Source organism: Equus caballus, chromosome 11 (assembly GCF_041296265.1).
Source record: "Equus caballus isolate H_3958 breed thoroughbred chromosome 11, TB-T2T, whole genome shotgun sequence".
Classification (NCBI taxonomy): Eukaryota; Metazoa; Chordata; class Mammalia; order Perissodactyla; family Equidae; genus Equus; species Equus caballus.
In genome coordinates this window covers 59848222-59873117 of record NC_091694.1, presented here as the reverse complement: position 1 = coordinate 59873117, position 24896 = coordinate 59848222, and the positions used below count along the sequence as shown (strand labels likewise).

Here is a 24896-nt window from a genome sequence, read left to right as displayed (position 1 = left end):
ACGGGGCCACTCGTCCCAGCACGTTTCCGATTCTCCGCCTCACTTCCTTTCCTTCTGGTCAGTGGTTGGCTAGTCGATTCGTCCTTGGGAGAGGCCTCTCGATAGTCCCGCCCAAGCTTCTCTTGCTCACGATGTTTTTCTCTCCTGCCGGGAACTCTGCGCGGACGCTTCCGGGTCACGCGACGTGGACACTGAGAGTCATGTGATACCAAGATGGCGTCGCCGCGGTAGCTGGCTTCGGGTTGTGGCGTCCAAGGAGTTGCGACGGTTTCTGCGCTCGGGCCGTGGGGACCGCAACGCTTGGCTGGTCCCTGCGGCGGCCCGTAGCCCCTCCTTAGGCGCTCGTTCAGTGCTGGGGCTTTTTCTGTCGCGGTGGGTTCGGGGAAGTGCTGGTGACCTCGCTGCAGGTGCCCTGCGCCGGCCGCGATACCCGGAGGAGGAGGAAGTCAACTGGCTTCCCCGGACTTCTGGACCTGCGGAGTTCATGAGGCCTCCGAGGGCACTGGAGGAGCTACACTTCTGAGGGGGCTGCCTAGTACCCCTGAGGGTAGACGAAGACCGCAGCGACTTTGCTTCCTCCTCCACAGGCCTGGCTTCCCCGCGTTGATTACCCCCGCATCCTCTCCCACTTCCTCTCAATGTTCTCTCCATATATCTGGAAATATGATCAGCGCCCCTGACGTGGTGGCCTTCACTAAAGAAGACGAGTACGAGGAGGAACCTTACAATGAGCCGGCTCTACCCGAGGAGTACTCGGTGCCTCTTTTTCCCTTCGCCAGCCAGGGAACTAACCCATGGTCCAAACTGTCCGGGGCCAAGTTCTCTCGAGACTTCATCCTTATTTCTGAGTTCTCTGAGCAGGTGGGACCCCAACCCTTGCTGACCATCCCCAATGACACCAAAGTTTTTGGTACTTTTGATCTCAATTACTTCTCTTTGCGGATCATGTCTGTGGATTACCAGGCCTCTTTCGTGGGCCATCCCCCTGGTTCTGCTTACCCCAAACTGAACTTCGTGGAGGACTCCAAGGTGGTGCTGGGAGACTCCAAGGAAGGAGCCTTTGCATATGTGCACCACCTTACCCTGTATGACCTGGAGGCCCGTGGCTTTGTGAGGCCCTTTTGCATGGCTTATATCTCGGCAGATCAGCACAAAATCATGCAGCAGTTCCAGGAGCTTTCAACTGAATTTTCTAAAGCTTCTGAGTGCTTGAAGACAGGCAACAGGAAGGCATTTGCTGGGGAACTTGAAAAAAAACTGAAAGACTTGGATTACACCAGGACAGTGCTGCACACCGAAACAGAGATCCAGAAGAAAGCTAATGACAAAGGCTTTTACTCATCTCAGGCAATTGAGAAAGCCAATGAACTGGCCAGCGTAGAGAAGTCCATCATTGAACATCAAGACCTGCTGAAGCAGATCCGCTCATACCCTCATCGGAAGTTGAAGGGGTCTGATCTGTGTTCTGGGGAGATGGAGCGCATCCAGGATCAGCCGGACCAGGCAGCCACTACCTCTAACCCTGATGAGTCTGCTGACACAGACCTTTTTATCTGCAGACCCAGCTACACCCCCAAACTCATCAAAGCAAAGTCCACCAAGTGTTTTGACAAGAAGTTGAAGACCTTGGAAGAGCTCTGTGATACTGAATATTTCACTCAGACCCTGGCTCAGCTCAGTCACATTGAGCACATGTTCAGAGGAGACCTGTGCTACCTCCTGACCAGCCAGATTGACAGAGCACTACTAAAGCAACAGCACGTAACAAACTTCCTTTTTGAAGACTTGGTGGAGGTCAGTGACAGGGTGGTAGACAAACAAAAGAGTGCACCCCCTCAGCCCTGTCAAGACAGGCCACTTTCTAGGTCTCTAGAAGAATGTCCGATCCCTCAAGTGTTAATTAGCATTGGCTCTTACAAGTCTAGCGTGGAGTCTGTGCTGATCAAGATGGAGCAGGAACTGGGAGATCAGGAGTACAAGGAAGTGGAAGTGACGGAATTGAGCAGTTTTGACGCCCAGGAAAACTTGGACTATCTGGATTTGGATATGAAAGGGAGTATCAGCAGTGGTGAAAGCATTGAGGTTTTAGGCACGGAGAAGTCCACCTCTGTGCTGTCTAAGTCTGACAGCCAGGCCAGCCTCACGGTGCCATTAAGCCCACAAGTGGTCCGGAGCAAAGCTGTCAGCTACAGGACCATCAGTGAGGACAGTATTGAAGTCCTCAGCACCTGCCCTTCTGAGGCCCTCATCCCTGACGACTTTAAGGCCAGCTACCCAAGTGCCATTAATGAAGAAGAATCATACGCAGGTGACAGTGAGGGAGCCATCCACTTCCAGGCAAGCATCAGCCCGCCAGTGCTGGATGAGGCAGAGGAGGGCAGCTTGGAAAACACTCCGTCACAAACAGACTCCTCCTGCTGCATTGGGAAGGAGAGTGACAGTCTGGGACTGCCACCCTCCACTCCAGTCCACACACTCTCTGACGAGGATGGAGTAGTGAGCAGCCCCCCACAGCGCTACAGGCAGAAGGACCAGGGGTTCCCTGTGGACTTGGCAGTGGAAAACGCCCACCCTTCCCAAGACAACACTTCTGAAGGCTTCCCTGCTTATGAACTTGACCCAAGCCACCTGCTGGCTAGCCGGGATGTTAGTAAGAGCAGCCTGGACAACTACTCAGACACCACCAGCTATGTGAGCAGTGTAGCCTCCACCAGCTCGGACAGGACTCCCTCCTCTGCTCATCCTGCTGGCCCCTCTTCAGAGAGGCATCAAAAGAGGGCTGGCCAGAACGCCTTAAAATTCATCCGCCAGTACCCCTTTGCCCACCCAGCCATCTACTCCCTGCTCAGCGGGAGGACGCTCGTGGTCCTGGGGGAGGACGAGGCCATAGTCAGGAAGCTTGTGACAGCATTGTCCATCTTTGTTCCCAACTACAGCCGCTCTGTCAAACCTGTGAAGCATTGGGTCTCCTCCCCTTTGCACATTATGGATTTTCAGAAGTGGAAGCTTATTGGTCTGCAGAGGTAATTGGTTACAGGTGGTGGGGAAGGGCCCTGTCCAATTAGAGATGAGGCTTCAGATGTCCATCCCTCTGGGTGAGGTTAAGAAATTGGTGTGGTGGACCCCAAATCAGGAGGCCTGGCCTCCAGGCTGAGCCCAGCAGCGATTCACTGTTTCTTTTGGCAAATCATTCCCCTTGCCTGGCCTCCTGTCCCCCTGCCCGTCACATGAGGGGACCGCAGTTCTTAAGTAGTTGCCAAACTTGGTCTGCACCCTGCTGGCTCAGAATTATTGGGGAGAATTTTTTATTATTATTATTTTTCCCTATAGATTGGCACCTGAGCTAACAACTGTTGCCAATTTTTTTTTCTTCTGCTTTATCTCCCCAAATCCCCCTGGTACCTTGTTGCATATCCTAGTTGCAGGTCCTTCTAGTTGTGGCAGGTGGGACGCTGCCTCAACGTGGCCTGACGAGCAGTGCCAGGTACACACCCAGAATCCGAACTGGCAAAACCCTGGGCCGCCACAGCGGAGCCCGTGAACTTAACCACTTGGCCATGGGGCTGGCCCTGGGAGGATATTTTAAATCATGGGTTCCTGGGCCCCACCCCCAGAAATTCTGATTCAGTTGGTGTGGGGTAAGACATGGAATTTATCTGGTGTATAGCAAGGTTTGAGAAGGACTGAACTTCTAGATCTCAGGTCCTTGCTGATTCCCAGAACACACGATGGTGTAACTAAGAAGAGAGCTGCTTCTGAGAAAGGGCTGTGGTAGTAATAGGAGCAGGCAGCCATCACTGGTGAGAGGGACATCAGAGGGCTCCCGTGGCTTTCACTCCACTGTCCTGGTTGCCCTAGAAGGCTGTCCTAATAAGGAAATGCAAGAGCCAGTTCCTTCTTCCTCTCTTTAAATGCTTTCTATTTCATTTCCTCATGTTACCCAACTTAAGCTTTAGGAGATTCTGTTTTTCCAAATACTCCTTGAGAAGTTGTGTGGCGCAAAGGACTCTCCCTCAGCATATGCACTGTGTTCTGCTTCCTCATTCTTTGAACCCCACTTCGCTCCTCTCTGAATCACAGGTGCTGAGCTAGGTCATCACCGGAGTCCCTGCTGACAGTCTGCTTCCCACGCCACAAAAGAAAGACAAAAAGAATTTCTTCCACACTGTAGTCAGCCACCATTTGTTCTAATTTTCCAGCTTTCCAGTTACATGGGTCACTGATATCAACGAGGCCCCCATCCCGAGTCTCGCTTGTTGAGAATCTAATCCAGGCCACACCGGCGGGTGCTGGGGTACCAGTTGGAGTACCTGAGCAAGGCCACTGCTGTGGAAGAATTCCTAGTCCAGGAGAGGGGACAGACAAGTGACCAGAGCCTTGCCATAACAGTGGGTGCTGCTTGTGTTCTAAGAAAACAAAGGGAGCAATCTAGTGACTTTCAGGAAGTGAGGGAGAAGGTGCCTGGAGAAGGTCTGGAGTCTTTGGCTTGAGTGACCGGGAGAGTGGGTTGCCAGTGTAGTGGAAGAGTGATGACATGGGGACTTGGTGCGATGAGCCTGAGACAGCTGGACAAGCCCATTCCTTGGGCATCATAGGAAGCCATCAGTCCTTGCTTACAGATGCAGGGTCTGAGGCTCAGTGGGTTAGGTGACTGCCCCAAGGACCTTTGCAGGCTCCGTCCTTCTCCCAAGATCCTCTCCCTCTGCTGGTGCCATCTCTGTGCTCTCTGGTTTAACCAGTCTGTCCTAGGAAGGGGAGGGCTTTTCAGGGACTGGGATTTGCTATTGTGGTGGAATGATGGGTTGGTATGCCTTACAAACATATCTTCTGTGTCCAACTCAGTCCTTTCACCCCAATGCTGGTCTTTGACTTTTTTTTACCTCAAAGTGGAGAATCTAAAACACACATCAGTCTACTGACATCAGCTGGCTTATCCAGGACCAAGCTCTGGACAGCCTTGCCCTTTCCAGAGGCCTTCCCTGAACTTTCCTCCTTAGAATGTGCCAGAATGGCAAAAGAGATTCATCTCTTATGCTAGCTTGACTCTACTGGGTACCTGACTGGAGTGCTATGTTGAGGAGGATTCTGAGGCCTAGGTTGGGCTGCACTGGAAAGCCTGCTGTCATCAATTAACGATGTCTCTGTGGGTACAGGAGAGGGTAGCTGGCAGGTGGGCGGTGTATTTGGCACCCTAGAGTAGAATAGGAGGTGGTCTGAGTCCAGGGCCGGCCCTACCACTGTTCATCCACAGTGGGCAAGTCACTCCTCCACTTGAGGCTTTGTTGCCTCCTGAGAAAATAAGAGGGTTGGGTCACTGAAAGATCATTTGCCAAGTATTTATGGAGGGCTGTTAAGTGCCAGCTGCTGTACCTAGTGCCAGAATTATAAGGTGAGTCAGCCGTGGTGCATCCCATGGCAAGGTGAGCGTGACCTTCATGGTCAGCCCTCACTCCAGATCCAGCTCTGTCACCATTTTGTCAGCTTGACCTCTCTGAGGCTGCTTCTATCTGCAGATGGAGCTGGCAAGACCCACCTCGTGATAGCAGATGTCCGAGGGCACATTGCATCGTATCTGTGCCTGGTCAGTGTGAGCGCTCTTCTGATAGCCTAGCAGGGGCACAGACAGACTGCAGGGAAGGTGGGGCAGCAGGAGCTGAGTGTGGCCCTCACGGCCAGACTTCAGAGCCTTGAAGCATCCCTCCATAAAATCAAGAGGCCCATCGGAAATGACAGCTGAGATCTTTCCAAAGACTCCCAAATGGGAGTGATTAACTCTCCCGTTAAGCTTTCCTTCTCAAACCTCCTGAGCATGCACAGATGTTGGGAATTGGGAGCATCTGCCTCCAGAAGGTCCTGCTCAGGCATGAGGTATGGGAGGCAGGGGTTGGAGGCCTTGTTCCCTAAGGGATGTGTCTTTGGAGGGTCAGCTGAGGGGCCAGAAATGCAGTGGGGACTGGATTTGCCACATCTCACCCAAAGAAGTCCTGGGAGGTGAGCAGTATAAGATGAAAATCCGTGGAGTTGTGGTCCTTGGCTGTTAGAGAGGGAGGCAGTAGGTGTTCTGAGTTCAGGTCCTGGTGCTGCCATTACTAGCTGTGTGGATTTGGACCAGTCATCTCCTGTCATTCATTCATTCATTCAACAAAGCCTGTTGAACACGTCTGTGGATGGGACTTACAGTACCCACCATGCAGAGCTGTAGGAAGGGTTGACCCTAGGATGTATGTAAAGCCCTAGTGCAGAGCCTGGCCCTTGGAAGTGTTCAGAGTTGTGGATAGATGGGGAGGCAGATAGGCCCATCTGAGGATCAGCATTGAACAGTACGAGTAGAAGGGGTGCCTTTCTGTGGTCATGAACTTCCCGTCTATGGGGGTGCTCAGCTGTAGAGGGGCTTGGTCCCCTGTGCTGGGCTACTCTGGAATCAGAGCTGACCCACGAGTGTCTCTTCCCCCTTGGGTGCTTTGACTTCAGCTAAAACCAGTTCAGATCATGAACTATTTTTAAGGACTCTCACCCCAGAACAGCCAGTGTCATTGGTCCTGGATTTTTTTCCCCCCTACTAAAGTAGGCCCTCTGCCTGGAAATGCTTCTCAATCAAATCAGCCATTTGTGGGTATTGAAATCAACTTGGTCTTCTGTTGTTTTAAATCAAAACCAGAGATAATTGTATTGCCTATTAAACAGCAGTAACAAGCCCTGGACTGTTTGAAAAACAGCTCAGTTCTGGTGGAAAACAGTGCTAGTGTGGGTCGGAGGCCGTGGGTTGAGTCCTGGCTCAGCCACTTTCTAGCTGGGTGATCCTGGACAAGGCACAGCTCCTCTCTAGGCCTCAGTGTCCGCATCTCTACAGAGGTTGCCTCCCTGGCTTTGGGATGAGCCCTCATGAATCTAGACAGGTGTGGGAGGTGAAGTCTCAGGCTCCCAGGCGCCCATGCAAAGCAGCCAAGGGACAGAGGCCTGGGGCTTACCTCTTCCCATGTAATCTGGCATCCTGATGAGGAACTTTGAGGGAAACAGAAATGGAGTGAGAGTTAGAAGGAGCAGCATCTTCTAAAAGGAGTGTGTGTGTGGCTGGGGGCCTCAGAGCTGCCTTGGGAGAAGCTGGGCCTGAGGCCAGGGGGATGAGTGGCTGAAATGGAGGGGCAGGAAGTTGAGGTGAGGCCTGCTTATGCCGCTGCCGCAGAGCCTCGGTGGGCTGGACATGCCAAGCTCGAGGTGGTGTTTGGCTCATGGCCTGGCCCCCTTAGGGGAGGTAAAGGTGCCTCAGGAGCAGACTGAGCACCCTGGGGGCATGCGGGAAAAGGCCTGCCTCCCTGAGAAGCCAGTGTGACACCTGCAGGCTGCGTTTCCATCACCCGTGGGATGCGGGCTGCAGCCCACTGCTCTCCTTCTGGTTCTCAGAACAAGTGGCCCATGTGGCTCTCTGCTTTCCCATCTCTGTGACCTTGCTCTTGCCGTGTTCTAGAATGCCTTCCACAGTTCCCAGAGCCCACCTCTCTTTCATGGCCCAGCTCCAAGGCCACTCCTCTAGGACCTTCCTGGCCACAGGCCTCTCGTGTGGAGACTGAGCCCATGTCTCCCCTCACTCGTGTACTTGTGTGTGCATCTTCCCAGCCAGACCAGGCTCGGTCTTCATTGCCTGCTCAGCCCCCAGGTCACTGGCTGGAATACAGTCAATGCTCAGTGAATGAATGTTCACTATACAAGAAGGTAACCCCCAGGAAAAAAAATTATGGGATTACCTTGGTCCCAAGTGACTGTGAGTCCTTTTTATGTGTCACCTTTGGTCTGACACAGCCCTAACTTCCAGAGCTGTGTCAGTCTTGCTCAGCCAGCCATTTGCAGGACTGCAGGTAATCCCAGCTCCTCAGGGAGAACTGGCACCTGAGGAGGGTTTTAAGGAGCTGCTTACTCAGGCTGACCACTCTGACCTCCTTCCCTTCCTGAACAAACCTGCCCACCTGCCTCTGATGTGCTGGGCACAGTACCAAATCAGGTACAGTCCTGGATCTGCAGAAGCTCTTGTCCAGTGGGCAAGATGAAAAGACAAACAGTAGTCACCACACTGGTCACTACCAGGCTGATGATACTGAGGGCCAGGCACTATCCTCAGCACAACTCATTTGTCTCTGCAACAACCCCATGAGGTAGGAAATGTTATCTCTGATTTATAGATGAGGCTCAGAGAGAGTAAGAGACTTGACCAAGGTCACATAGCAAGAAAGCAGAGGAAAGGATCAGGGAAGGCCGGATAAGGTTTAAATTGGCATAAGCCAGGTACAAAAGGGAGGGAAGGTTATTCCAGGCAGAACAAATAGACCTGTGATTTTGAGGCTCCACCAAAAGCTTGGCATGGCTGAAAGGGACAGTCATCCGGAAGGTAACAGCAGAGGCCTCCGAGGCCAGCAGTTGTGCAGGGCCTTTTGGGCCACACCAAGGCACTTAAACTTAGTCATGAGGGTAGTGAGGAGGCCTTCAAAGATCGTGATGATCAGATCCTTCCAGAAAGAGCCAGTGAATGTTGGCCAGGTGGGAGCAGGCCCAGAGACAGGAAGCCCCACCCCCAAGATTCTGCCTCCATCTTCCTGGTCCTTGCTCTTCCTCTTGACCTTGGCCTGTGTGTTTCAGAGTGGCGTCCCCTGCTAGTGCTGGCACCCTCCACTCTCTGAGCCGCTACAGCCGCTACACAAGCATCCTGGACCTAGACAACAAAACCCTGCGCTGCCCGCTCTACAGAGGCACCCTCGTGCCCCGGCTGGCAGACCACCGCACTCAGATCAAGCGGGGCAGCACCTACTACCTGCATGTCCAGAGCATGCTCACCCAGCTCTGCTCCAAGGCCTTCCTCTATACCTTCTGCCACCACCTGCACCTGCCTGCCCACGACAAGGAGACAGAGGAATTGGTTGCCAGCCGCCAGGCAAGCTTCTTGAGGTTGAACCTGGGCTTGGTGAATGAAGATGTCAAGGTGGTCCAGTACCTGGCTGAGCTGCTGAAGCTGCACTATATGCAGGAGTCTCATGGGACCAGCCATCCCACGCTCAGGTTTGACTATGTCCCCAGCTTTTTGTACAAAATCTGAGGTCAGTCCCAGCCACTGTGACCAAGACCTGTGACTCAGGGTATGGGGAGGGGAGGGATTGGCATGACGAAGCAGTCCTCTGACCTGTTGAGACTTCTGGTGTAATCAGTGGGAAGGAAACTAAGGTGGGAGCCTTGGCTCCAGGCAATCTGTGAGTTGGACTTGGGCAGACAAGGGAGCCTGGCTCTCTCTGAAGGCTTCTGGAAGGACAGTAACAGCTCTCTCAGCTCCTTGGTGAGGAGTGGCCCCTGCTGAGGACTGGTAGCCAGGGCAGAAGAAAGGTTTGAGGGGGTGGGATGAGGGGCAGGAAGGCAAGGCCTGATGGGAGGAGCATGCTGGCCTCATTCAGTTCTGCTGAACACTGGAGCAGCAAAATCAAGGGAAGCAGTCCATTAACTGGAATGATTTGGTGGAAAACAGGATGGCGGACCATCCATTGCCTCGTTCAGACCCCAGCTGGGACCTTTTACTTGGCCTCCTAGAGCCCATCATCCCAGGGGAGGCCCCTGCATGAGTGAGGTGGAGGGGAGAAAGCTTGGCCCCAGCTGGGTGATGGAAAACACACAGCCTTTTGAACCCCAAGACACCCTGGCCCCATCCTCACTTCTGCTTGTAGGTGGGCCTTGGAAATCACTCCCATGGTCAGCAGAGGTGACTAAACAGTCACTAGTCCCTGGTTGTGAGGAGGAAAGCCCAGGAGACAGGCAGGGCCAAGGTGTCATGAGGCCATCACCACTGTGCAAGCAATGAAGAGCCAGCAGGCTCTCGGGCCCGGTCCACCAGCTTTTCTGGCCAGAGTGAGTGAGCACTGTTCCTTTGGGCAAGGTCTGCAGATATGCTGGAACTCGGCAGAGGTCACCCCCCAGTCCTCTCACCCATAGCAAACCTTTGCAACCACTTCACTACCTCTCACAGGGTCTCGTGGGCAAGGTGACAGCAGAGTTCTGTGCAGCTGGCTGGTCTTGGGTGGACAGCCCAGCTGGTGATAACTCATAGCAGGATTGTCTCCACGAAGGAAGAAAGCCTCCTTGTGTGGCTGTCTTTGTTGATTTGCCTCTGGGAGGCCCCAGAGGCCGGAGTATGCACATCTCACGGCAGCTCACTCCCACCCCAGCATGTCCCCCAGGTACACACACACCACCACAGCTCACTCTCCCCTCATGCGGGTCTCCCAAGTTGTGGAATGAGCCACTCCCTGGTTCACCCAAGACCTCCCTGAGGCTTTATACACAAATGCCACTGGTACGTAGATGGTTTCTTGCAACCTTGAAAATTTTGTACCTTTTTTCTTTTCAAGCTGTTTTTTCCCCTAATTAGGGAGAACTCTTGGTATTACTGCTTTTTAATTTGTTCCCAGAAAATTGTGATAAAATAGACCTGAACCAGCCACAAGTGGTTGCTCCTGAGCATGTGTGTATACGTCTAGTGGGGCCACGTTCCCTATAGCTGGGGTCCTACTGTTGAGACATGGTCTACCCTCCAGCTTTGTGGCACACTGTTGAGGTCACAGAGGGGAGGCAGAAACCCCTGGTGACCAGGGAAGGTTTGTGTCCCATGACTCCAGTAGTCCCTTTTTTGCCCAGGTCTTCTGCACAAGATATGGTTGTTGGCTCCTGGCCACTGGCTCTGCCCAGGGTCCCTGTTCCTGTCAGAGGGTGTGTGTTTGCTTCTGAGGCTGTGCTCCTTGTGGCAGATGGTGCTGCCTCCATCTCATCCATTTTCTTTATACCTGTGCACATTGCATATATTCACAGAGGAGTCACCAGGACTGTCTTGGCAGCTTTTAAATGTGAAGTGTGTGTTTGCCCATGGGGAAGGCTACATGGGAAGCCTGTTTCTCTCCATGGGCTCCTCTTATCTGTTACCACCTCCCCTCCCTCATGTTCTGGATGCTGCTTGGTTTTCTAACTGGGTGGCCAATTGCTGACTATTTAGGCCTCCAGGGACATGACCTTATGACATTTATCTCCAAGAGAAGAGAGGTCTGTGGGGTCCAAATGACAAAATGGAAAGTGACCACTGGCACCACCATGGCTATTTCTTTCCTGTGTTTCACTCCAATGTGGACTCTACAGTTAATGCTGTTCTCAACTGGAAAACTGTTAAAGGCAGAAGGTCAGTCATACTTGGCCTTCTAGAAGCAAAAGCCACGCACTGCCGTGGGCTGAAGTAGAAGTCCCCTTTGGAGGGTGTTTGCTCAGAACCTCCAAGGACTTGAAGGCAAGAGACCAGAGGGGTGTGAACAGGACGCACTGTCCTGTGGGGCCAGCCACAGAAAGAGCAAACGGGGAGCATCTCACTTGAGTTGTTTGTTCGTTAAGAAATAAAGCTGGCTTCATGGACTGACTAGTGGTTGAACTCAAGGATTGAAATTTTTGGTTAAAATCTAACACTTCAATGTGGCACTTTCAAAGGATTGCTTGATGCCAAGTATGTTTCTTTGCAAAGGGATCAAGTGGAGCTAGGACTGAGCCCCTCTGGGCAGAGGCAGGTGAGGCCATGAAGCTGCCCCTCCCCAGTGCCCCCCACTTGGGAGAAGTGGAACCCACTGAAGACTCAGACGCATCTATAAATCTTCATGGTAGGAGTAATCTCTTCAAGAATTTTCACTTGAGGCTTTCCTCTAGTAATAGGTCATTAAGTGTTAATAAGACATTTAAAAACACTTCCCAGAAAACAGGACATCAGAGCCCCTTAGTGCTTCTTCAGTCCCATCACTTTGAAGGCCTAGGCACCCGACCTTTGAGGTTTGTTTCACCCTTATTTCTAATCCATCACCTGCCCCTCCCTTTTTAAAGCAGTCCAGGTTAAGGAAAACCTGATCAGGCGAGCGTTTACACAGTAGTGACTTCCAGATGCTCTAATTTAGAGAAGTCGTTTCCAGCTGGAGCCTTTTATAGCACTTGGGGCACCAGGGACACTCCAGCCTGAGCTGCTCGCACCTCACAGCTTCCCTAGGGCCCTTGCTCCTTTAGTGGAATCTTTTGATTTTAGAAATTGTGACTTTTCTGTAATTTACTGCGATGGCTGAAATTAATACACATTGCACCAGAATGTGGAGATGGGCCGTGATGGCTCACCTGTGATTTCCCTAGCTTTTAACTTCATTTCAGATCAGTTACTATATTCAAGGTAGAGTAGACTTCAATCGCGAACAAACAACAAATCCCACTTCAAAATCCTAGGAAGGCCAAGAGATTCGACCCCAAGTGCCAGGGCTGCTGCAGTTCAGTGACATGTTTCTGGAGGCCAAGTGCACGCAGTCTTGAAAATCTCACATGCACACTGACCACCACTTCTTCCAGTGCCAGACGCACGCCCACGCCTCCCCGGACCTGTTGCATGTTGCATGGCAGGCCAGCTTCTTGTGCTGCTGCCCTGTCGTCTTTGCACAGGTAGTAACACTCCCTAGCTGGCGGGGATCCACTGGCAGGTGGACAACCTTCGGAGGCACTGATCCCCCAAACCAGCAATCTGATTTTACCTCCCATCTCTTCAGTCAGAAGGAAGTGCCTTGGTTCGTGCTTTCAAGCAAACCAGCCAGCTTTCTGGCTTTTCTCCAGTAGTGTGATGGAAAGTGATAAAACTGGAATCTTTGAAAGAGATAGAGTATCAACAGACTGAAATAAGGAAAAAGCATCAAATTTCTACTTCTGGCTGGAAACAAAACCAGTCTCAGATGATGAGGTCTGAGCACACCAAGCTCTCCTGAGCCCTTTCTCCCTTGAGCATGACCTAATCTGGCCTTGGTTGGTAAGCCTGGGTTTTGGCCATGGGAAGGAGGAAGCAGGAGTGGCGAGGGGATGGAACAAGCACTTTGCAGTGAATTAAGCTGCTGCTATGAGGCTCCGGCTTCCTGGGATGACTGTTCAGCTCCAAAGTGGAGGCTACAAAGAGGTCTTGGAGATGTCCCTTTGTCTTCAGTTGGAGAAGAGTCAAACCCTGAATGTAAGACTGTTTTGGCAGCATAATGGTCCCAAAGTGAATGGAGAGATATGGGACTGGTGTGTCACCCACACCCCATGGAGACTGCAGCAGCTGTCCCAGCCGTGCTGGAGCATACCACCACAGGGACGCCTGCCAGACAGGACCACCGGGTGCCTCACCCACTGACTGCCTGACACTGGCTGGCTGGCTGCACAGTTGGGTGGAGGTAAATGCCACCTTTAAGGTTTTAGTGAAAAGCATAGTCGTGAGGAAGTCGTATTTGTTATTTTCTGGAAAGCTATTTTATTACTGCATGTTCCTCTGTCTGTGTGTGTGAATGTGGGTCCGGCCACCACGTGAGCTGTGGTCATCATCACGGTGGCTGAGGACAAGAGTATGCCAGACAAGTGTGTGACAGCAGCTCCTAAGTGTGGCTGCACCAGAGTTTAACCAGAGTAAATGCCAAATAGTATGAGAAGTGTACTTTTTAAGAAATTAATTTATTTGAGTTGTGATATTTTTGAAATATAAAAACTGGTTGTATTTTTTAAAGCTATAATTCTTGTAGACATTCTGTGGTTAAAAACTTGATTCTGCTTATTAAAAATGGTCATCCATGTTTTGCACTTCAGCTTTGTGAAAAATAAAGTTTCTCTGGGAAGGTGACATTTGGTTTCCTGACTACATGAGGGAGGTGGTTGTCTCAGGCAGAGCAGGAAGGGCCCGAGCTGGTGCTCACACCAGGACGGGACTAGGTGCCCCAGGCTCCCCCACCTGCCTAGGGGGGTAGGTGATGGAGACCATTTCCACAGTGTACTGAGCTGCCAACAAACTCTGGTGGCACCCGGCGTGGACTTGACTAACTTACAATTCTTATTGAAAGCACACAGCAGAAACTTCAGGAGGATTTCTCTCTTCAATTGTAACCGTCACAATTCAGTTCTCCTTTGGCGTCCTGCCAGGTAACAGCACATTAAGAATGGGCAGCTTTTATGAGCCATGAACTCGAGTTTCTTATTTGTTGCAGCGAGTCAGGAGGAAGCCCAGTAACTAAGAGAAGGGTGAGTAAAATTCCTGGAATCTTTCCAATAGCTCTGGCCTACTCAATTGTCTCAATGAATTAAGGCTAAATGCTAGATAGTATTTCATTTTTCCAGAATAACTGTATTTATAGCTGTGGGAAAGTGAGGTTCAAATTTAAATTCCTTAAGAACTTGTCCCAGAATTACTAACAATGGTCCTTAAACAAATTTTGATTTATCAAGAAGATAATGTGATGAAAGTCCAAAAAGAAATCTAAGAGGCACAAAGAAGTCGGTGAGGTCCCGTGTGGGGCAGCTCTTTCTCCTCAGAAGGGCACTGGGTCCTTGAGCAGGTGGCTCCTGGGCAGGCCCAGTGCTCCGGTGTGGGGGCAGGTGCGACCGTGGGCTCCTCTAGAAGGCAGGCAGGCCGGGCAGAGGGAAGAGAGAGGCGAAGCTCTCCACCTCCTCCCTCAGAGCCCTGACAGCCTGTTGGTGCTTCTCGTCCCCTGCCAGTTTCTCCTTGAACTCCTTCAGGGTGGCCTTGATGCCCACATCATTCTGAATCTGCAGAGTCAGTTCTATCCCTGTGGCGGCAAAAGACAAACGAGTCCCCTCTGGGCCACAGTGCTGTGCTGGGGCTCAGCGGGCCCGAGACACACCCGAGGCCCGGCTGCCCCAATGCCCTTGGCAGCCGGGGGCATGACAGCTGTGGGCATTAATGTGCACCCCAGAAACAATTCTTGTATGCTCTCTCCCCTGGGTAAGACCTCTCAGAGCAGATGGGTTAGTAGGTGATTTTTGCTGTCTCCTGTCCCCAGCACTCAGCCTCGACACAGAAATATCCTTCAGTGGCTAGGTCTCAACTGCTCTGTCACGGAGCCTCCACACACAACACCACGTGGCAAACCTCCAAACCTTTATCCTTACCTCTATGAATAAACTGGGCTACTTTTTGGAACTCTTTTTCCAAAAGCCCGCGGGAGGTCAGTGCTGGGGTCCCCAGTCGCAGTCCGCTGGGCCGCAGTGCACTTCTGTCACCTTCAAGATAAATAAGTTTTGTCCCTGGGCCCACCAGTGACCACCTGCATTACAAAGGATACTTGGGCAAAAGGAACAGGCTTGCGGATGCTGGCTCAGTCCCGCGAGAAGGGCACAGCTGGTTCCAACACTAGAGGCAGAAGCAAGGGCACAGGAGACAGGGGCACATTCTGGCCGCCCTGTTTTAAATAGTAAGAAAGTCCCCTTCTGTGACGTGGCCCTTGCTCCTACGAGTGAGGCTGGCATCTGTCTGGGTTTGAGATGCGTCACATCTGATTAACAACCCAGTGAGAAATTGGGCCTGTTTTCAAGGCCCCTTCCCCTCGTCGTAATGCCCCCCCACCTCCAAGCACTCCGCCTGTCCCTCCGTCTCTGTCCCTGGCAGGGTTAGAGCCGTGTCAGAAAGAGCAGGCAGGAGAGCCATGACTTGGTTCCCATCCAGCATGGGATGTCTATGCCCCCAAGTCATTTGATGTCTGTCCCCAGAGCCATATTATCATCAGCTATAACTCTGACTATAAGAAATGCAGACAGGAGAGGTAGAGAGGAGAAGACCAAGGAGGATTCTCACCTGGGCAGGTGTTCTTGTTGCAGGCAATAGAACAGGCTTCTAGCACCTTCTCAGCCCTGCCACCATCTGTGCCTTTGGAACGGAGATCCACGAGGATCAAATGGTTGTCAGAACCACCTGGAAACCAAGTTGGACATGTAGGAATGCAGAAGGCCAATTCCATGCCAAGTGAAGGAATCTCTCTCCTCTAAGAAATGAGGATGAGGGCCGGAGGGGCCACAGCAGAGGAGGTGAGGAAAGTGCGTACCCCATCGTGTGTCCGGGAAGGCTTTAACCACCTGCCAAAGAAGATGCCCAGGGCCTAAGAGCTGAAAGGACAGAGTAGTTTAAAAAGGGTACCTGATGACGCAGAGGGGGCCTGTGAAGCTGAGAGGAAAATGACCGGTGGTTTCCACAGCCCAGACTACCCCCTGCCATGACCCAACACACCAGGAGCCGGGGAAGGGCCTGGAAGCTTGTCTGGGGAGTGACAGTGTGTTCAGTGCCATTTGTGACTTCTGTTTTCTCTGACAAATCACTTGGGAATTTCTCATGTGTCTCTGAAATCCATCTTCAAGATTCCCCCTAAGTGGCCTCAGAGTAGCAGGTAGCGGTTCAATTTATGGTCACGGTGGGTGACCGCTACATTCACTGAGCACCTTGTAGGCACCAGACACTGCTAGTCTGTCATATATTTTATCCCTAATCCTGCGAGGGTGACAGTATTACCAAAACGGTGCAGATGAGGATATTGAAGCTATCAGAACTCTCTGGAACTGGCCCAAGGCCACCCAGGAGTCCGAGCACCTGCATCTTTCCACCTTGAACTCTTGCTAATCCTAGGTCACTGAGCTGGATAACAGCAACGACTTCAAAGATTCAGGTAAACTAGGTCACAGCCACCCACTTATTAGCGATGTGGCTCTAGTCAGGCAGCTCAACATTTTAGAACCTCAGACGCCTATTTGTAAAGTAAGACCAATAATTCACAAGCCTGTTTTGAGGTTTAAAAAAGGCAGTGTATACAGTGCTTGGCGAGCACCAGGCACAAAGCAGGTATCCACAAATGCGGGCTGTTCTTGTGGTCACATCGTCTGTGTCAGCTATCTGCATGTGTCCTCAGAGCAGAGTGAACGAGGGCTGAGGGCAGGCCTGGGAGCTTAGTAAGGTGGGGAAGACTCGCTGGGAGGCTTTGAGCAGTGCCAGGGCTGCCAGGCTGCCATGTGACGCCTGTTTGGCCTAAATCCTTGCAATGCCAAGCCTGGTTCCTGGACCAGCATCACCTGGGAGCTGGTGAGAAAGGCAGACCCCAGCTCAGACCTATGGAGTCAGAACCTGCATTTTTACAGGGTGCCCAGGGGATCTGTGTGCATATCCAAGTGTGAGAAACAGCGACCTAAAGGACCTTGAAGGTCACGGTCCACACTGAGATTTCTGGGGCTTTCTTACTGGAAGATGTAGAGGGTGAAGGAGAAAGCAAAGAAAGGAAGGGAAGTAACACAGAAAAGAAGGGTCCTACCTAGCTCTGCCCCTCACGAACACAAGGCTTGGTGGGGGCCCACTCCTCAGACTGGGGCCTGTAGACCCCGTGAAGGGCAGCGGGCAGGGTGGGCCCCCGAGCCTAGGGGATGCCAGGAACCACCTCCCTGGACCACCCCACGGCTAGCATACACGGCAGCCTTGTGAGCAGAGGAAAGCTGCCCTTCCTCCGGATAACATAGCACGCTGTCTGCCAGAAATGCTGTCCTGATTGTGGCAGCCGCAGGGACAGGCGGACGGCAACGAGTGGGCCCTCCCTTGGCAAGTCCATCTCACTCAGGCCACTCAGCGCCACTATCTTTTGTATGAAAGCCAACATGGACATAGCAACCGCCCCCGAGCTCCCGTGGGAGGGCCTGTTGTGCCCTGACCCTCGGGGGTGAGTGGGGACACTCCAGTGGGACAGTGCGAGGCACTGCTGTCAAGAAGGCCCTGGGTCCTGCCCTCCATCAGCTGTGTGACCTCTCAGCTGAGCCTCAGGAACTCCTTGTAGAAAGCTGTTCCGAGGACTTGTGGCCTCACTCGCCAGGCAACAAACAGCAGTTACTATGACCATCATTTACGGCGTGGCCGAGGAGGCAGCTGGCATAGTGCAAGGGGGAGGCCACAACGGGCATGCCGGTTCCTCTGGAGGAGCCCAGGGCCACCGGCCCACAGCCACACCCTGACTGGACGGACCAGGCTGCAAGTCTCAGTGCAACCACGAGGAGCAGGGTGCCAGCCAGCACTTTCCGTCGGTACCTGTTACTACTGTGTAGCCCAGTGCCATCAAGCTCTCAGCCAGAGCCCTGCAGTTGGCCACCACCTGGCGCTGATAGAGTCTGAATTCCGGAGTCATGGCTTGCTTCAGGGCCACAGCAACCCCTGGCAGGAAGAGACCACGGGTCAGGAAGGCCGGACGGGATCAAAAGACAGACTGTGAGTCAAAAACCCCTCGCTTCCACTCAGGCTCCCCCGCATCTCAGTGTCACCAAAGGGGCTGGGTTACATTTCCCCCCAAAATGACATCTATTTTTAACCCTACAATTACCTGGCTAGACCTCTAGACCTCCTCTCTTTGGGGAAGTGCCTTTGAGGCAGCCTTCCCCAGGCATGGACGTCTCGGGCTAATGAGATTACCACAGGAAAGCTGCACTTAAGCAAGAGGGATTTTCCAGTTCTTTTTAAGCTTGCTAGGTGAAAACAATTACTTAGCTGCCCCAAAAGCTGATGCTTTATTGCCAAATTATGCAGATCTTTCAGCTCAGAGTCCAGCTGGAGGAGCAGGCTGTTTTATCCTGCTCCTCCAGAGTCATCTGGTACCTTGTACTCAGTCCCGAGGGCTGTGTAAGGGGCACGGAAGATGGAGGAGAATGCAAAATATGTGTGCCGGAGTCTGGCACAGAAGCCTCCAACCAATGTTTGTGGAAATGACTGGAAATGGCCTGGACTTGCTGGAGACCAGGCGATCCCACCATCCTAAGATTTGAGAAAACTGCAGGTGCTGGGCTTGGAGGTATAAAGGGGCAACGTGAAAACACCCCGGTGGACACGCGCCCCTCCCCAGCCCCGGGGGCCTCAAATTCCCCACTCACTGCTTCCTCCACTTCGCTCTTTGGAAAAGCTAGTGCTTCTCTTGATGGAGACGTTACACCTTCCCCCTGGGCCCCTCTAACAATTGCTTTGTTCCAAATGAGATAGTGGGATAACTTTGAAATCATCACAAATTTTCTAAGCCACTTGTATAAACAGAGAAGAAACAAGTCAAACAGCTTGCTGGGCGATCGCGGAACTGGACCCACGAGTTACCAGTGTGACCCTAAGGTCAACAGTGTGAGAGTCAGACACAGTGCCTCCACGTCCACCGGAGGTCAGGATGTTAGGGGAGCAGCAACTTTTCCTTGCTAATCACACACTCCCTTGGCTATGCCTGCTTCTATTGTCACATCCCCTCCCTGCTGTTTCTTTACGAGGGCTGCACAGGGACCCTGGCCTGGCTCTCAGTTTTGCCTAGGGGTGGCCATGCATGTGGAGTGGCCATCATTCCTTCTTGTCCCTACCACACCCATCACCACTGTTTCCCTTTTCTTCCTTGTTAGCATCTCCTAGACAGAGCTGTTCCTCTCGTTTTACTCCAGCGTGGAAGGCCTGGCACACACTTTGGGTGGACAGGTGAGATGGGAATTAGGGTTCACGGGATGAGCAAAAGTGAGAGAACCCCAGACTGCCAGGGCCACTGTCAGGTGAAGGGCCATCTGAGGGCTCTTGGGTGGCTGCGGGAAAGTTTTACCAGCGATGGCGTGGTTGTGGGGACCTCCCTGGAGGCCTGGGAACACGGCGGCGTTGATGAGTGACTCTAGGTTGTACAGGCTCTCTTTGCCAGTCTTGGGATCCACACTGCGCACTCCTGGATGAAGACAAATATCAGAATGGGAACACCGGATAGGCTGTCCCCTCTGTATCCTCCCTGCTTGGACTCAAACCCAGACTGGCTGTGGGGGCGCTGAGCACAAGCCTGGCCTCTGCTCCTGGAGGCTAGACCTGGTCCACAATGCTGCAGAGCAGAGGGGGGCAGGCCACCCTTTCACAGATGACACGGGAGGATAAAAATTTTCCCCCACTGAGATCGTAACAAAGAAACTGCGTTGGGCATATTCCCTCAAAGAAGTGTCCAAGAGAGCAGCCTTCCAAGATGAATACTCCGAAGGGGAGGAGACTCACTTGGCTAGATACAGGGAATAAGCTTTCTTTCTGACAAAGAGTTAATCATCAGTAATAGTAACTACTACTGTCCCTCTAATAGAGAGCTGCTTGTGAGCCAGGAACTGCTCTAAGCACTTTAGCTAAATTAATTCATTTAATCCTCGCAACAGCAGTCTGAAGGGACAGGTACTATTATCAGACCCTACTGTGAGGTGAGGTAATAAGGCACAGAGAGGCTGTACAACTTAGTCCAAGATCACACAGTGTATACATGGCAGAGCCATCTGGCTGGCTGGATCAAACAAATCACACCAACAGACAGTGGGAAAAACAAACATCTCCCAGGCAGGTGGGAATGGCTGCCTGCCTCAGAAACCTCAGCATGACTGAAGAAGGACCTCAGAGGAGCTTGGAGGCAACAGGGCACTGAGAAGCCATGAGTGTGTCCAGCCCTGGCCAGGGGCTGGGTGAGGAGACCCTGCCTTGGAGGTAAAGAGAAACCCATGCACCAGAGGGCAGGTTTCTCTGCTGATGCAAGGTTACTGCACAGGTCTCACCATGGGCTGAATGATGATCTGATCACTATCTGGCTGTCTCAGGTATGGGAATCCCAAAATAAGGGGAGCACCTGCACACGGATTGTAAGCATGCCATTACTGGAAAGAGAAACTCCTCACTAAAATGACTAAACTGGTACTACGGGTTATACATCAGTGTCTCATGGTTTGACTACCATGGAGCCTGCTCTGGGACAAGCATCCTAGACTACAGTGAGCTCAGCAGAGCTGCACTGAGAGGCCTTCCGGTGGCCCCCGCCAGCCACGCACGCCTTCCTTTCTCTCCGACGTCTGCCTCTCAGGCAAGGTTAGCTGAGCTAAAAGACACTGGCACCCAGCACAATGCCCTTGTTCCTCCCCAAGGACCTGGACAGCTGTGCTCAGGGCCTCCTTCTAGATCGCTTCTATAAAGCCTGTTGTTGCCCCCTCCTAAGGAGCTCTTTAAGAGATCCTAAAATATTCAAGGGCTCCCAGGTCAGAGCTTTCCCCAGCTTCCTAAACCAAATGTGAGCCTCCAGAGGAAAAAGGCAAACCCCGGCACCCCGCCTGTAGCCCACGTGCAGGAGCACACCTCTCCTGTAGAAGATCATGCCAGCCCGGCAGCCTCGCAGGGTTTTGTGGGTGGTGGTGGACACCACGTGGCAGTGCTCGAAGGGGGAGGGCACCACACCAGCCGCCACCAGCCCACTGACGTGTGCCATGTCGGCCATGAGATACGCCCCATTGTCATCTGCAATCTTCCGCAATCGAGCGTAGTCCAGGTTTCGGGAGTAGCAGCTGGTTCCTAAGATGGTAAAGGTGACACGATGGAGCCAGAGATGCCCGTGGCCAGCGCACAGTTGGCCGCAGTGCAAATCTGCAAAGTGGCCTCAGGGTATGCATTATTTGAAAGCTTGGAGATTTCTCCCTCTAAAATGTCTGGGAACAGAAATGAAGAATGCCCTCGAAAAACATCTTTGTGTCAAAGGCAACCACTCTGACCACTGCCTCTTTGATGTCATGGTGGTTGAGATGGCCACCAACTATTATTACCACCCCCAATCAGTCAGGGATTAACATTTCTAGATGCTTCTCTAAGAACAGCCTTGGATCTTACTCCACCCTAGTACTAATGGTGGCAAACATGACATTTGTCCTGAAAGAAAAGAATACAGGGGCTGGCCCCCATGGCCAAGTGGTTAAGTTCACATGCTCCGCTGCGGCGGCCCAGAGTTTCACTGTTTCGGATCCTGGGTGCAGACATGACACCGCTCATCAGGCCATGCTGAGGCGGCAGCCCGCATGCCACAACTAGAAGGACCTGCAACTAAGATATATACAGCTATGTGGGGGGGGCGGAGTTTGGGGAGATAAAGCAGAAAAAAAACCCAAAAAGATTGGTACCTGAGCTAACAACTGTTGCCAATCTTTAAAAAAAAAAGAAAAGCATACACTTAGACCCCAGCAGCTCAGCTATCTAAGGCAGAAACTAGCAGTGCAGTAAGCAAGGACAGTGGGAGGCATCTTCACATCTTCCTTCTGCACAAGCCATGATCTGCTGACCCTACAGCTGCTCTCTGCCTGGTTCGTCACCTGCGATAATGAGCTTTGGGTGGAAGAGGCGAGCATTTTCCTCCAGCTGGTCGTAGTTGATGTAGCCAGTCTCTGGGTTCACCTGTGGAATGTCACAGAGATAGCAGGCTCAGGCTGCTTCCTCAGCCACGGTGTGCCTCCCTCCCACCTGCACTCCCGCCAGCTGTCAAGGCTAAGAGGCCTTCCTGCACCTGCCCGAAGCTGCTCACTCTGCGCTGCCATGGAGACAGGGAGATGCCCCAGACCAGGGCTTGAGGGCGAGAGGAGTGCCAGTGTATTCGGCCTGCACAAGTGGCATAGACAACCAGGTATCGCTCACGGGGCCAGGGTGCACTGAGGGGTTCCAGGGGCAGGGCTCTACCACTTGACGAGAAGGAACCAAAAAGCTGCTGCAGAATGAAATAGGAGTGGCAGACACGCACCACGCAACAGTGTTTCCTCCAGGAGTGAGATAAAATGCCCGCCAACAGGACTTCCAATCCAAGTACAACGAGCAAGAAAAAGAAAGAAAAAGCATAAGGGTGAGAAGACATAAGCTGACATTACACAAAGACACTGAGACACTGCATCTGGAAAACCGAGACTCCACAGGCAAGCTATTAGAATTAGTAAGTAAATTTAGCAAGGTCACTGGATACAGGGTCAAAAACCAAAAATCAATTATATATGTATGCAACAAAAACCAGAAAATGACATTTTAATAGTATCATTAGTGTCAAAAACCACAAAATACCTAATGAAACATGTACAAGGCCTCTACATAAAACACTATTGAGAGAAATTTAAGAACACTTAAAAAAGTTCTAGTAACTAAGGCAGCGTGTGCCTGTAGAAGAGCAGCCAGTCTTCCGGGCGGAACTGAACCCCTGGTGACACAGTCATCGATGGATGACAACGGTGGCACTGCAGGGCAAGGTGGTCTTCCAGTAAATGGCACTGGGTCAACTGCTTATGCACACACAAGACGATGCTCTCTGGACAGCTGCCTCACCCCACACACGCACATCAACTCCAGACAGACTGTGGATCCATCTACCTGTGAAACGTAAGACAAGTTCTTCTTTTCTGGCAACACATTTCTTAGTAAGTTCAGTTTGTTAAAGTTAGATTAAAGCACCAAAAAAGTGCCAAAGAGAAGTAAAAATGATCAAGGGGGCTTCCTGTAGGTAAACTTAGGGGCGCTGGGCATGGGAGCCCTCTGGGAGGAGGTGGTGAGAGGAATTTCACGTTCTGAAGCCCCTGCCCCCAGAGGGAAGGGTTTCGGGTTTGGTGGTTACCCCTCCCAATAAAAAAGAGCGCTTACAATTCAATTCAATTACGAAGCTTGTGGGTAAGGGGACAGGAGCCCAGGCACCATCTGGAAAGGCAGGCCGAAGGACCATTTGGGGTTTGGTTTTGTGAGTTTGTTTTGGGGGTGTGAGCCCATCTTTCTCAGTCACCTGAACTTGGCAAAGAAACTGTTATCTTAATGAAAAATCAACAGCTGACCCACAGTAAAAAAATGGACATAATTCTAAAAATTTTTTAAAAGACATAATTACCAAAAAAATCTATTGCCATGCTCTCCTTTCACATTTTGCTTTTTAAACTTGTGGGACTTTCACAAAGTTTTCCTGCTTTTTTACTCTTGAAAATTCAACAAAAAACAACTCCTGGAAGAATTTAGGGGTCTTGGTAACAAAGTACAGAGGAGCTGGAGTGCTGCGGGGGCAGCGGGCAGGAGGGCAGCCCCGCAGCTGCTCCGGCTGGCGGGGAGGCGCTCGTTAGTCACGGCTGGAGCTCGTGTTGCTGTTTCTCCAGAGATGAAACGCTTGGCTCGTGTGGGACGGCTGCCTGGAGGGTGGAGAGAGTCTCAGGGAGTGGGCAGGGGTCCAGGCAAAGGCTGGGCAGGGAGGCAGCTTGGTGGGCAGAGGAGCCATGCTGGCTACTGCTGGAGGCCAGTAAGGCTGTGTCCTCCCTGCCCACCAAGGCCGGTGCCCACAGGTGAGCTGTGCCTCCTGCTGCCCAGGCTGGCCAGGGTCCCAGGCCCCATTGCTTCGCATCCCCCACTGCACCCACGGGGGTGCCGCCTGAGCAGTGCGCGTCAAAAACAGGGGCGGCTGCGGGGGACCGGGGTGCAGCCCTGAGCTTGCCAATGTCCAGAAGAGACTCTTCAGTGACACAGGACATTGGGCTAAAACGCATGGGGCTGCCCAAGGCCTCACTGAAGGTCTGAAAACAAACCATTGATGACTCTCTGCCACCATTCTTTCCACAGTACAAGAAACTGGAGAAACTGGCTTTTGTGTTCTAAGTGCAAAGACAGAGCGTTGGCACTATTGTCACATTTCAAAATCCTTCTTCAAGGGCAGCACTGGCCAATGAGGATAGCTGTGACTGGAAACACCTAGGCTTTCCATGAAAAATGAACTGTCATCTATACACAAAAAGCACATGTGCAATTACTAGAACTGAGACAGAGGCTAATAAAGAGTGAGCAATCGAGGGTATGCAACAAAGACCACAGATGCCAAGAGAGAACACGGGCTTGATTTTCTTAAAAGGATAAAATCATGTGTCTGATATCCTGCCAAGCGTAATGATGCACTGCCACCACTGCTCATGGTGGGACACATGAAACTAACCATCAATCAACACAAGAGGACAGTCCCTGGACATGAGGAAGAATCAGCATGGGCACCATAAACAAGTATGCAAGTTACCTCTTTTCTACCCACCACTCGAATCATCTTTATAGACAGTCACTATGCCTCGCGCGAGCCCATGAATCTTAATGCATTTTCTGACCAAATTGTTTATAATGACAAAGACCCTCACATAAATACATGCTGGGCATATGGCTTGTACTGGCTGTGGCTGGCTGAGGGCAAGTCTGTGCGGGAAGGTGGCAGGGTGCAGGGGCAAGTTGTTCCCCTAACAGCGACATC

At 52.0% G+C, this 24896-nt stretch overlaps 2 protein-coding genes across 3 annotated transcripts in view; one reads left to right on the top strand and one right to left on the bottom strand.

Annotated features, from left to right (window-relative positions):
- Positions 1 to 139: 139 nt before the first annotated feature.
- SMCR8 (SMCR8-C9orf72 complex subunit) lies at positions 140 to 13675 on the top strand. Its single transcript, XM_001488509.7, has 2 exons — positions 140 to 3023; positions 8629 to 13675. The coding sequence occupies exons 1-2, from the start codon at positions 664 to 666 to the stop codon at positions 9080 to 9082; spliced, it is 2814 nt and encodes a 937-aa protein (XP_001488559.3). The 5' UTR covers positions 140 to 663; the 3' UTR covers positions 9083 to 13675.
- Positions 13491 to 24896, bottom strand: part of SHMT1 (serine hydroxymethyltransferase 1) — a 27021-nt gene continuing 15615 nt past the window's right edge. For both annotated transcript variants that reach the window (XM_023653636.2, XM_023653635.2), the window contains exons 6-12: positions 21970 to 22051; positions 20969 to 21181; positions 19428 to 19544; positions 17900 to 18022; positions 15641 to 15757; positions 14959 to 15069; positions 13491 to 14615 (exon numbers count right to left, since the gene is read on the bottom strand). In XM_023653636.2, coding sequence (XP_023509404.2) covers positions 14443 to 14615; positions 14959 to 15069; positions 15641 to 15757; positions 17900 to 18022; positions 19428 to 19544; positions 20969 to 21181; positions 21970 to 22051 — 936 coding nt within the window. In that variant the 3' untranslated portion in view covers positions 13491 to 14442. The remainder of the gene's footprint in view (positions 14616 to 14958; positions 15070 to 15640; positions 15758 to 17899; positions 18023 to 19427; positions 19545 to 20968; positions 21182 to 21969; positions 22052 to 24896) is intronic.